This window comes from Heterocephalus glaber, unplaced genomic scaffold, assembly GCF_053883595.1.
Source record: "Heterocephalus glaber isolate CG9 unplaced genomic scaffold, H.glaber_assembly_v1.0 deba00001428, whole genome shotgun sequence".
NCBI lineage: Eukaryota > Metazoa > Chordata > Mammalia > Rodentia > Bathyergidae > Heterocephalus > Heterocephalus glaber.
Genome location: NW_028258293.1, coordinates 19,456,565 through 19,470,190, shown reverse-complemented (window position 1 = coordinate 19,470,190; position 13,626 = coordinate 19,456,565). Strand labels below are relative to the sequence as shown.

The following is a 13,626-nucleotide window of genomic DNA, read 5'->3' as shown; positions in this document are numbered from 1 at the left end:
TAGGGTTGGGAATAACTTGACTGCCCAAACAGTAAGCACAGAAATATTGACAGCAGTTTCATTCACAGATCCCCATGGTTCACTCTTCAGTCAAGGGCTCCTGGAAGCAATGCCCAGGGATTTTACCTGTCAGCAACAACTCATTCTCTAAACACTGTCAGCTTGATGGGCTGTGATCAACTGGCCATTGGCTTTGTCCTCTTGTCACATTATCCCTCAGTTCCCCAAACAGTAAAATGGTCAAAGGCTTGCTCTGTCTCAGAAGGTTATGTCAACAGAATGAAAGAATGGATGTATATACATTTCAGTAAATGTCACCTGGCCTACCAATGCTCACTAATGAAGACTTTTACGAAAACAAAAAACAAATAGTGGTTCCACTGGGTTCTCCTGTAAGAGGCCACTGAGCAGCAGGGAGGCTGAGGGGTTCCTGAGAGAGCAGCAGGGAAGCAGGAGGATTTGGGATCGTGATGTAGGAGCTGAGGACATGCAGGAAGAGGCCAAGGTCAAGAAGGGCAAGCTGGGTCAACATGGCGCCTGGCAGGCAGGGCCAGGGGTGGTGCCAAGATTATTGAGAGCCAAGAAGAGGAAGGAGTGGGGGTCTACTGTATGGACTTCGGTGAGCAGGAAGGGCTAAAGTTTTCTCGTCTTCTCTGCACCTCATTAAAAAGTGTCTGGCTGGGGTGGTCTCTGCAAGGTCAATAAGGAACACGCATCCTCTGAAATACTGCCTCTGAGCTCAAAAGGGCCAACTACAGACCCATGGGCCTCTTGTCTAGGAGCAGTGTTTACAAGTTTTTAATTACCAACATTTCATAGCTGGAAGAATTTTCATGAAAGTCTAGATGTCCTGCTTTTCTCTAAACTGAAATATCAAGCAGGCTCAGGTCCACATTTCTGCAGAGTAACCCTTGGTTTAATTTATCCTAAACTGGCCTGCTTCTATCATTTAGGGCACCCGGCCCAGAAGGCATCTGAGTTACGGTCCCTGTGTTGAGCGATTCTTATCCTGGAGCGCAGCTGGTATGTGCTTAAATTCTCCCCAGTCTTGTCATCTTGGTGGCTCATGTGTGACTTGCCACAGGAGCACCAAGCTGAACTCTGACTGTGCTCATGGTATGCGTGGGACTCCTTCCCTGGGTGGATTCTATCCTGACTGTGAATAAGCTTTAAAAACGGCCTTTTTCATGTTGGCCTTATCTAAAGTATTTCTTTCTTTCATGAGTCCTCCGGTGAACAAGAAAAAAATGCATATCAGCTAAAACATTTTCATATATGCTACATCATGTGATTTATGTCATTCCTGAAGTGAGGTCTGTATAATTCCCAGTGGGCTGGATCTCTTTAATGTCTGAGATGGACCAACCATGAATTAACTTCTTCATGCCCTGTTTCAAAATGTAACTGTGGTGGTAGTGGTAGAATGTATATCCATTTCCAAGAATTTAATATACCAGTCTTCTAAGTAAAAAGAATATGGATTTTATTTTCATGTATTAACATACTTCCTACTTCCCAGAGCAACTTGAAACAACCAACAGTAGAGTATAAGATATAAAAACATGAGACCAAAAAAATAAGGGAGCAATCTAATAAATATAAACATCCATAGCAAAGTGAAGCACTTGGTCCTTCCACTCAACTACGGTCTGGCTCTGACATTAAACTGCTGGGCCTGAAACCAAGGTGATCCATGTGGCCCAGACTCTGAGGAGGACTGTTTTAGAGAACTGTTCCACAGGCCAAAACCCAATGGAAAAGAACCTTCATTCCTCTCTCTTGCCTCTCAACGGACATGAAAAGGGAACAAAGCTTAACCTCTATCCTTACTTCTTCTCTCCCCTTTTAAAATTTCCTGCACCTTTCTCATGCTTGGAACTCTGATGACTCTTCCCTTGTTTACTATTCCTGCCCAAATCCTCCCTCCCTATCTATCATCCACCCACCCATCTATTCATCCATCCATCCATCCACCCACTCATCCATCCAGCTCTCTTCTGGCTGAATTCCTCTCTCTCTCTCTCTCTCTCTCTCTCTCTCTCTCTCTCTCTCTCTCTCTCTCTCTCTCTCTCTCTTTTCTGAAGCTCCATCCACTTATTGATTGTACAGACTGTCTTAACCTCTGGTTTTATGATTGACTCAACAACTTTGCAAGTCTTGCTGAGGAAGAACCTGAGAAGAGACTCTGAGAAGAGATGGACACCTTGCTGGCAGTACAGGGTTCTCTTTGGACTCCAAGAAAGGGGTGAGGTCTGTGAACACTGTGAACACCTGAAAGGTAAATGGCCTGTGAGGCATTGAAGGGAGCTGCTTGTTCTCTGGTAGGAGTTTTCTCTGCCTGCTGGCTAAAAGGCATTTGCAGCAAAGCTCTCTGTGGTGACGCCCTTGCAAGATGCTGCAGTCTTCTTCGTTTGGAGGAAGATGGGCTTTCAAGAAAGTTTATTCAGCAATGTGTGCAACTGAATACAGAGTCTGCTCAGCGAGTCTGCTCAGCAATTCACTGACTTTGGGACTTCAAGGTCCTAGATTTCTTGAAGCCTGCCTTCTGTTAGCTCAGAGTGGGAGTAGGGGTGGGTCTTTGCACTAAAGCCCAGAAGAATTCACACCAAAGGGCCCCTGGAACCTTGCCACACTTTCCTTCCTACGTTACTGTCCTCTAGTCCCTGCTAGAATCAAAAACAGCCATACAATACCGTTCTGTAGAAAACTACAGAGTTGCCACTGTTTGCCCAACCAATCTGAGAACACTCTGATTGTCTTGCTTGTGTATTTTGCACACATTGAAGGAGTTAAGAGCCTTCCAGAACATTCCATCCGGGATTAGAGGTTCTCCCTCGTGTGGTTCACAGGCACAAGCAGCAAAGAAGCGAGTGTGGGTAGAGGGGAGTGAAAGCTACTTAGATCTGCTGTGTGCTGGGGCCTGCCCCATACATCCCTCCTATTTCTTAATCCTATGAACGAACCTCAAGTTACCCACCTACAAATTGGGAGTGATAAAATCTCTCGACTTTATAGATTCATGATGGTGAAATGAAAGGAGAAAAGTGAGGCCCTGAGTGTGACATTGGTCACTGATACATTTCTCTGCCCCTTTTCCCCTATTGTGGTCCCTAACCTGTCCTATGGCTGTGTGGCTTGTAAATAGCAAAGGTGACTAACACGGGCGTGTCCTTTCCACTGCCACACTGCTCCTCCAGCTGCCTCCCCTGCTCCCTGGCATCCTGCACACCTCTGATATTCTTGTCATTCTTCCAAACCATACCTTCTAAGGGAAGGTGCCTCTTCCTCCAGGGAGCCCCCGAGCTAACAGGAAGCTGGATACATAGCAGGAGGAAAGACTGCAGGGCAGAGGGTACCCTCAGCCGCTGCCCCCTCACTGGCCCAGGGGCCCAGCCTCCCCAAGGGTGCATTTTCCTCCCTAGAGTCAATCAAGCGCTGCAGGGCTGGACCATCTCCCAGCAAGCTCACCCAACCACAGGCCAGCGGGTCACATTTTGTTCCCCTTAAATAAATCTTATAGAAACATTTCAATGTTTATTTCACTCATAAATTCCCAGGAATGCACAATAATTTCCTAAGTGCCTGAGCCCAGGGACAAATAAAACTCAGTGTCATAGACAGGAAGAATAGCTCCAAATCCCCAACATGACGTCACGTGCCTAGGGCTGGGCCAGGAACCATGAGGAACAGCCACACCCCAGCTGGGGTGGGCATGGGGAGCTTAGCTCCTGCCCAGTCCAGACGTCAGTCAATGTGGGGTGGTGAGGAGCTGGATAGCCCTGGACTGGAGTCCCACCTCAGTGACCTGACTTCCGTGTTCTCAAACATTGTATGGAGCTAGCATCCCTCACTTCCCAGGCTCGTTTCAAGGATAAATAGAGAAAGCAGTAACACTGTAATCACGGTGATGGGGGTGGTGGGACTGTTTAATGGTCTCGTGTATCCCTAATTTCCTCTCTTAGAGTCTGGAGGGCCAGCAGGGACAGCTCAGGAGAAGCCCTAAACTAAATTCAAACCCAGGCATCCTGACCTCAATTACCAGAGTTTTATCTCTATGTACCTATAAAGTACTAAGCAAAGCACCAAGCCTTGGCCCCAAAGGGAAGTTTGTGTTCGTGCAGGATACAAGGACTCTCGGGGGACTTGCTAGAAAATGTTTATTCTGGTGGCAAGTCCTAAAGCCATGGGAGGGGATGGAAGTCCCTTTGCTGAGGTCAGCTCCTCCCCACCAAGCACTGTGGGTGATTCCTTGGTTCTCCACAGACTCCTCAGTGTCCACCCTGTGCATCCCCCAAGTACCCATTACCTGCTCTGCCCCCAGTGGACTCTCCTGCCATTGTTCACTTTATTCCTAGACGCCAGGGATCAGTTGTCACCAGACTATCCTGCTTTCTTCATCACTGTTTTTACTCTCATGCCAACAAACCTCAGGAGCACAGAAGTACACGCCATGGCTATTATCCTGTTTCCATGGAGAGTAGCCAGCAGCCAGCCATTCTTCCAATATCATCTGTTCTCTCCTAACGCTATTCCTTTTCCATTTCATCTTCCCATCAGTCGAGCTATTCAACCATCCGGCAGGCCAGTGATTCACTTAGCCTATCATATCCAGCCAGTCGGCCATCCGCCCATCCACCCCTCCTCCCCTGAGCTCTTACCACATGCTGGGTCTATGAGGACGTGCAAGTGGACATTCGAAAGATGTGACCTTGACCCTAAGTAGCTTGCACACAGTTTGACAGGGTGACAGAGAAACGGGGAATGACAAGCTACTCCACTGCTCGTAATAGGAACTAAAGGCAAGCACTTGCGACACTCCATCTTCCCAGGGGTGGTGAACCTATGGCACTTGTGCTGCAGGGGGCTGTTTGTATCATTGGAAATTCTAAAAGGTTCGCCATCACTGACCTGGGCACTCCCACAGCTACGATCTCATAGCTCTTACTCTATGACGGTCCTCTTGACCTTTCCCCAGGCTCCCTCCTCTCCATAGAGGATGAGACATTGTATGCCTGCTCCCAATGTCTGGAGCCTCTGGTTCTCCAGACCCTGGCTTTACTGTTGGGTAGCATCAGAAATAGGCAGAGCTGGCAAGAACACCTGGGTAGGAAACAGGCTTGAATCTCCTCTCCATTGCAAGACAACTATGTGACCTTTGACAATTATATAACCTCCCAGACTCAGTGTCTCCTGTGAAATCGAGACAATGTCTACTGCCTTGGAGGGAGGAGACCACACAGCAAGTGCCCAACAGACATCTCCAGCATCTCATACATCAGATCCTAAGTCTGTGTGGATAACTTATGGTTGTTATTTTTATTTATTTATATTTTTGGTACCAGGGATCGAACTTGGGCCCTCGCGCTTGCGCAGCAGGAGGAGAAACCACTGGGCCAAATCCCCCACCCTGTGTTGATAACTCATTTGAAATTATTTCATTATAGACTTTAACTGAGGCTGTTTTTACAAAAGTTGAGGTGAGATAAGCGGAAATGAAGGAATTCATCTTCAAGGAAGATGAATTCAAAATCCTAGATGACAGCATTCAACCACTTCCTCCTTGGTTCCTGGCAGTTAGAGTGCACTTATTGGCCTCAGTTTTCTCATCTGTAAAGTGGGATATAACACTACCCTCCTCCGGGCATTTATTATGAGGCTACTGTGAGTTAAGCTCTTAGAGAAGTGCCTGGCTTACAGGAAACAGGAATGGGGTTCTCATTTGCAAGTTTGGAGTTTTTTAGTCCTTAGTGGGCTCCAAGTATTTCACCTGCATTATGGATTTCATCCTCATCTCATTCCTGACAGATGATTGGCTCCTTGGGTCACAAGCCCTGTTCCTTCAGTGGGGAGAATACACTTCACAAGGAGTGGCCAGGAAAATGTAGACAGAACCAATGAAGACATTGCCTGGGCAGCCAGGCCGAACGAGACAGAGAGAGAAGCCGGGCATCTGCTTTGAGTAGTGAAGTCTGTTGTTAAGCTGTAGATGTCTTGGGAGAACAGAGAGCAAGAATCCTCCAGTTCCTGATCAGCGATGGTCGTGAGGGTCATGAGCAAATCAGATCACAGAGTGGACATTCAGTTGTAAGTCCATCAGGGTAGAAGCTCCCCGAAAACAGGGCTTGGTTAATGCTCAACAAACATTTGCTGAACAAATTCAATAGACAACTGTTGAGTAAATGTACCTTATTTTTCTGTTTGTGGAATGTCTACCATGTGTAAGTGAACAGTCATCCGTTTCCCGTGTGTTCAAACTCCACGGTAGGAAAATGGGGTATTTTCTGCACTAGAAAGAAGAAAAACAAAAACATAGCCCCCTTTGTGTGGTTTACAGCTGAGACACTGGAATCCAGGCTTTGGAACTTCCTTTTTATGTGACTTCAGAAAACTGGCTTAACCTTTCCAAGCCTCAGTTTCCTGGTCTGTAAAATGAGCGTGGTCATAGTTCCCTTATAGGAATGTTACTGAGTTAACTGGGATGTTATTAAGTTAACTGAGTCAAAAGAGGTGGCTAGTTTCTTTCCTCTTACTTGAATAGGATACCACTGCTCTGAGCTTCCATTCTCCTGGAGAGATGATCTCCACTCTGCCTACTTCACAGTGGCATTGGAGGATCAATTGCATTGACAGATGTGGAACTTTCTACAAACCACTTTGTGCTGAATTGGGAATTGAGCACCTACTATGAGCTGAGTACTTTGCTTAGTACTTTATTGATACACATAGATAAAACTCTGGTAATTGAGGTCAAGATGCCTGGGTTTGAATTTAGCTTCAACCACTTATTTAGCTGTGTTATCTAGTACTCATTACTTTTCTTTTTTCTGTTCTTAAATTCTTCATCTATAAATGGAAATAATAGCAGCACCTACCTCACAAGGCCATTGTGAGGAGCAAGGGAGATAATGCACACAATGAGGCTAGCATAGCGCCCGGCACATGGTAAGTGCTGCACAAAATCCTCACTGTTGTTAGCAGCTATTACTGTAACCTTTGGCTTGCAGATGAGGAAACTGAGCCAAGATGAATTAACTCAGTCAGGGTTGTACCTGGGAGGGGAAGCCCAGGCTTTTCAGTGCTACTGTGCTGCTTACACCTGTGAGCCTCTGACCAAGAGCATCCCTGTGGCTCCCAGAAGCCCCTGGCTGCTTGGGCATCTCCTCTTTCAAGAGCGCAGAGCAGGGGGTAGCCTCTGAGTTCAGCCTGGAAGCCAGAGTGAAGCCAGGAAGCATCTCAAACTCCACTGACACCAGCAGAGAGAGGACTGACTTGCTCTGGTGGCACTTCTCCAACTCTGAGCCCAAAGAGGCATTGGTGTGGCTGGAGGTTCTTGGTGTCTACACACAGACCCCATCCTGAGGGCCACACAGAGGGCTGCTTCTCCAGGGCATGCTCCAACCTCTTCTCAGTTACTTAAAATTGGGGGAAGAGGAGGGAGGGGATGCCACTGGCTAGCTGAGTGCTGCAATGATCTTAAGCCACAAGATGCCACCATACAACAGGGTAAGCATCAATGTCTGCCTAGGGCATGAGGAAAGAAGCAGAGAATTTGCTTGGCCTCATGGATGTGGCCTAAGCCACATCCATGTGTTCATCCACTGCGTTCCTCACTATGCCCCACACTGTGTTTTATCTTCTGGCTGAAGGGAATGAGGCAGTCACAAGGGCAGCACCAGGTCTCTGTGGGATGTGTGACCTGGGGCTGGCTCTCTGGCCCCCATGGCTGGTGCACCTGAGTGGACAGCAAGCAGAGAGGCTTCAGGGAGACCCCGTGCCACAAGTTACCACGCTTTGGAGGTCACAGGACAGAATGTTCTCCAACCTGGGCCCCTCTCAGACAAGTGGCATTGAAAGCACAGGAAATGTGCCCTCGTCCCAGGCCCTGGAGCTCTCATGGATGGTCCAGGGGCAGTCACCAGTGTCCAGTGCAGAGCACAGAGTAGGAACATGGTGTCTGGGCCCAGGCTGCCAGGGCTCAAATCCTGGCCCTGACACTTGTGAGCTGTGTGACATTGAAGGAAGGTAGTTAATTTCTCTGTGCCTCAGTTTCTCCAAATCTGAAATGGGGATAATAACACCTACCTCATAAGAGTGACTGGAAGTTGAATGAGTTAGTGCAGTAGAATACTTCCTGGCACCTGGTCAGCTGTTATTGCGATGGGGGTGGGGACATGGGGAGGTGGAAGTGGGGAACGCTGGAGCAGATGATAGGCAGGTAATGTCAGCCTGTGAGCTCACATGGACCTTCCCCAGGGGCTGCCAGAAATGCTTAGAGGAGAATTAAGGTTGTTCAGATCGAAGCTGGAGCCAGTGCAAATTGGGCTGACACAGCTAATGTGAATGTCCTAGTACCCCAGGTTTGCAAAGCACTTCACTGCTGTCCCAGTGAGTTTGATTCCTAATGTGGCTGGTGATCAAAGGCCAGGAAATCTCTGATGTGCTGCTCAAAGTGCCTCTGGAGCCTGCATGGTGAAGGGGGACAAGTTGGTGTGTGTCCAGAGGAGGAGGAGGAGGAAGAGGAGGAGGAGGGAAGGCCCTAGATTCTGTCACAGGAGCAAAGATTGAGGAACCAGAGGAAAGGAAACTCTAGGGAGATCCAGGTGCCCTCCCTTCATATGCATGGTCTTACCCACTGCAGGCCTTGTGGAGGCAGAACTGAGGGAGCAGGATGGGGAGGCAGACTTGCTTGCCCAGGACAGAGGTGGCCAGGCCCAACCCAGGCTTCCTGGTGAGATGGTGAGCTCCGAACCTGGAAATATTCCTTCAGATTCCCAAGACGCAACTCCTGGGACTCCAGTTTAGAGGTCTAGGGTGGCTCAGAAATCTGGGGTTTGACAGTTTCTAAGGTGACTGGCTTGGGACTATAGAGGGCATTATGTTTCTGGGAAGAGCTTAGATATGATCTGGAATCCCTCTAGCTCTGATGCCTTTCTGTGGTTCCCTAAGGCTCCAGGCTTGTGCCTTGACAGCTTCTGTTCCTGTCAGCGCCCCCTGAGCTACAAACTCTTCCCTCTAAGTCCCATCCTGTTCATGAGCCAACCCCGCGAACAGTGCTCAGAACACAGGCTTGGAGAGGCTCTGTTTCTCTATGGAATTTTGACTATAGCATCTGATGAGAGAGAGACAGACACAGAGAGAGAGAGAGAGAGAGAGAGAGAGAGAGAGAGAGAGAGAGAGAGAGAATAAACAGAATCTAGTCCTGCAGTTGTGTTTTCAAGTGAGGTCTTAGCTAGCACTCATGACAGTATAACAGTGATGGGAAATGAGGTCTGGGGCCAGATCAAGCAGAATGAAGACTGGGCCCTGGGGAGCTATAAACTCAGAAGGGTGCTCTGTTCTTTGCCTGCTTCATAGAGTGGGAATTCACACAGTGCCGGGACTTCCGGATGAGCCCTCCTGGCCAGCCCGCTTTCCTGGCTGCCTGGCTTCCGCCACTCCCAGGGATGTAGGCTCCAGACCCTGGAGGCTCCAGCTGGGATCAGGAGGCCTGACACTCCCCGGAGGCTGTGGCTGGCTGGGAAGCCCAATGTGGGTTGTTTGGTGGATGCAAAAGGGGAAGAAGCTCTTAAGTGCCTAGCTGGCTTCCGGAGAACTCAGTGAGGCCCAGAGCCTGGCAGGAAGGGCTGGGTACGAGAATGTACAATCTCAGGTGGGCTCTTAGTCCAAGCGTCCATCCAACTGCCCCAGCTCTGTGTGTGCCTTAGGGCTGGGCTGAATGGGCAGAGTCCAGGAGACAGCAGCTATCACAGGTCTGGGTAACATACAAGGAACCAGAGGAGTGACTCAGTTAACAGACCCTGTCTCAAGGTCTCTGGTCCAGGATGTGGAGGAGCTGGGACTCAGACCGGTTGGGTCTGACTACAGAGCCCGTTCTCTTAAATCCTGTGCTCTGTGTCCTTCTGATAGGACTTGGGCTTCCTGGCTCCTGGTCACCTGAATTTCTCACAGGTCCTTCTGCTGGGCTCCAGTGATACAGAAGCCATCAGAGCCTGCAAACTTAATATGTATCTTGATTTCCCACAAGCACAGAGCTGGAAGGGCCTTAGCATACCAGCAGAGCATATGCCATCATTTTGTAGAAGTCTGGTTCTAGCCCAAGGTCACAGGTCACTGGGCTTGTGGGAAACTGGAATCTGGAGCTCTGGCTGGCCAACCAAGGGTCTGTGACTCTCAACTGTACAGCCAGCTCATGAACTCCTTCCCCTGCTGGTCCACCCCTAGGAATTCACCTTCACCTTGGCCTGATGGAGCTGCATCTACATGTGGCTTAAAGTCACAAGGATAAGAAGGGCCAGCAGCCTGTTCTGGGCTCTTGTTTTGTGCCTCCTGAGACTATGGTTTGAAAGACTTTTTAATTAAAGAGGTGTGGAGCCAGAAAGAACTGAACTCAATATAAAAGCGAGTTTTCATTGATGATGGAGTTACAACTTGTCTGATATTATTATTATTATTACTACTACTACTACTACTACTACTACTATTATTTAGGGATGCTTATATTCTTAGATGCAGTTGTTTGAGGAAGCTGTCCAGGATTGGGGAGCTAAATTTTGCATGAGAATCTGACTCTAGGGCACTGTCATTGTTGATGAGGTGGAAGGGTCAGTGGTGACCACTGTGGGAGAAGTCCTGGCTAGCGAGTAAGAGTCCAGGAAAGTCATGACCTGAGGAATTGGAAGCAGTCACATTTGAATCCAGTATGAGTGCTCTGCTCTGTGTTGCCATGCCCTCAGCCCCTGAACTCCCATAACTTGGTACACTTTGTGGGTTGTTAATAACAGAACCTACAAGGGCCCAAGACATCCAGGGTGGCTATGGAGTGCTCCATAAAACCTTGAACTTCAGTCTTTGGACAGAGAGATGGGGATTCAACCTTCTGTCATTTAGGCATTCAAGGAAAGGGCATCCCCCATCCTCAAGGATGCCAAATTCTGGGTCATCTCAATCCCATGAGCTTGGGACAAGAAAGGCCATTCTTTTTTAAGTATTTGCTATCTAAGTTCCCACAGTCATGATGTGTAAGAAAACAAACATCATCATAACATGAAAATATTCAGCAGGAATCTGCCCCTTTGGAAAAATAATGCTCACTCATACATTCTTCCCTCACTTAACAAGTGTCTCTCCCAACTGGCTCTGGTCAGTTTGGATGGCTGTCAGACACTGCAAACCAATGGCGAAGTCGGAGGCAAAGAAAACAATGCCAGAGAACTTCATTGCAAGGTCTTTGACCAGTGAGGATCAGATGAAGCTGGATCTGTTAGCAAATGAAGAAAACAATGAGGATGATAGCAAGATAAACTGTTCAAAAAGGAATGATTAAAAGATTTAAAGAGATCCTTGGAAAAATAGATGAAACCCATAAATATTAATCAGTCTTATAATGATCATGTTGTAAAATAAAATGTGAGGAATGCAGCATTATGTGAACACATTTGTTGGTATATCAGCACCAAAATCAACACTTGATTCATTCTTCGTTCAATAAAAAGCAGCGTATTAATCTATATTCTGTAGTATGTATACCTAACAATAACTTGTTTGCATAATTTCATTTGCACAATAAAATCTCAATAATATCCTCTTCAATGAACTTATTTTCATCATTTCCTGTTTTCTGATAAAATTTCACTGAAAGCTTTCTTCACTATTTACTATGAAATTTTTTATCTTCATTTTAAGCACTTAAGTGGTCTTTAGCTGGTGCCAGCTACCCTGTCATGACTGGGCTCTCTGAGGAGGCAGCTCCTTTTTAAATCTTTCTCCAGTTCAGGAGGGAACTGGTGGGGTTAGGGTGGTTTGATACCGTGACTCCTGTCAGAGACAGCCTAGATGGTCCACACTCGGAGTCTGCAGGCCCTCGGTCATTTCAAGTGAACTTGAGGTACAGTATCCCTCGGTGTGGAAGCCGCACGCCTTCCCTGGCGCCCACTGCAGCAAACCCTCTGGCCAGCTGGAGAGCTGTGGCCTCAGCCTGGGACACTTGGCTTGGCCCCCAGCCAGGCTAGCCACGGGCAGGGAGTGGGCACTTACTTGGCTGGTGGGGCTCTGGGCTGCCTGTGGCTCTCCGGGGGGCTCCTCGTCCTCGGGAATGTGGGGCATGGCAACCTCCTGGCCGAGTGGCCGCGTGTGCCTGGAACCTCCGCTGCGTCAGCCTCCAAGAGGCCTTGGCTCCGCAGGCTGGGAAGACGCCAAAAGGACAAGTCAAATTCCTTCCCATCCCTGTCCCGAGCTGGATTCCATTTCCAGGAGCCGCAGAGAGTCCTGCTTGAGTTTGCATCAACCCTGGAGGTCAAACTCGGCTAGGAGCAGGCACTCAGGATTGCATTTCCTCCTGCTCTCTGGCTTTGTTTACAAAGGCAGAGGTGACCTTTTAGGTCTAATTTGGACCTTAGAGTAAACATAGCTATCCCAGAAGGGAGAGAAGTGCTTCAAACTTCTCAGAGCCATAGCTAATGGAGCATACTCTGTTGGGTTGGATTGGTATTTGTGCGTCATTCACTGAGCACCTCTGGGTGGCAGCCACTACCCTGGGAGGATTACTAGCATCATCTAAGTGGCTCCTCATGATGCCCTCTGATGCAGGCATTAACAGTCCCATTCTATAGACCAGGGACCTGCCTCGGGGTGGAAACCCCTTGTCCCAAATCACACACCCAGGGCTTCTTGACCTAAGATCAGGGCTCTTTTCACGACTCCACACAACTGTTCTCCACTGTGTTTCCGACTTCCTCCTCCTTGGGGGAAAAAAAAGACATGACTTTTATTGAGTACCTACTGTGCCTCAAGTTCAAGATGAGGTGACTGGTGGAGGCTACAGGTGGAAGGGCCAGAAACTGCTGCCACCTTTCATGATCTTAGGTACCTTTCTGTCCAACAGAAAGGGTCAGAAAGGGCCTGAGAGCCAGAATGCTGCAGGGCAGGCTGGGACCTGGCACAACTGGCAGAGTCCACTCGGCCAACACACGAACCTTCATCCCTAGCTCCCTGACGCAAGCACGGTGTCTAGTTCATTGTGGATACTCAAAAGATTCATTAAAAATGGTTGTTGATTTGTGTTTAAAGAACTAGTCACCTTTAGTCCTAGGATGTGTCAGAGTGACCCCAATCTTGGCTTTTGTCATTTGCCCACTCTTCCCTGCAACAGTTGGGGCGACCCCGATGGTCACCTTGAGAAATCTCATCTCAGGTAGAAGAGGGGCTGAATCACTGTTTCGACACAACCATGCACTTTAGATCTACTCCCCCAGGCCTGTGGTAGGGGCTGTTGACACAAAGGTGATGAAGATACGGTCTTGGCCCCCAGGGATCATGGAGTCCAGTGGTGGAAGGCAGTTAGAAAACTGTAATAGGGTACATGTTTTGAAAATGAGAAGTTATGAGACCTCAGGGAAGGTCCCTAACTATGGAGATTGGGATGATGAGACATAGTTTTAGTGATGATTCCAAATTAGAAATGGTGTTTGAGCTTATCCATGAACACTGAAATGTGAATGGAATCTATGTGGACAGATGGCTGGGGTCTGGGCAGAGGGGATGAGATAGGAAGAGGAGAAGCCATACTGGGCAGATTTAACCTGGCTTTTGGGGATGAGAGCTGTAGGGCTGGGGCTATCATGTCCCCCA

At 48.3% G+C, this 13,626-nt stretch overlaps 1 protein-coding gene across 16 annotated transcripts in view; it reads right to left on the bottom strand.

Annotated features, from left to right (window-relative positions):
- The window catches only part of Irag1 (inositol 1,4,5-triphosphate receptor associated 1), a 111,909-nt gene that overhangs the window by 64,104 nt on the left and 34,179 nt on the right, over positions 1 to 13,626 (bottom strand). For 10 of the 16 annotated variants that reach the window (XM_087211679.1, XM_087211680.1, XM_087211681.1 and 7 more), the window contains exon 2: positions 12,034 to 12,180. The exons of 3 other annotated variants lie outside the window; for them this stretch is intronic. In XM_087211679.1, coding sequence (XP_087067805.1) covers positions 12,034 to 12,180 — 147 coding nt within the window. Of the gene's footprint in view, positions 1 to 12,033; positions 12,181 to 13,626 lie in introns of those variants that run through there. 3 more of the 16 variants (XM_087211677.1, XM_021263794.2, XM_087211678.1) reach the window with 2 other exon arrangements.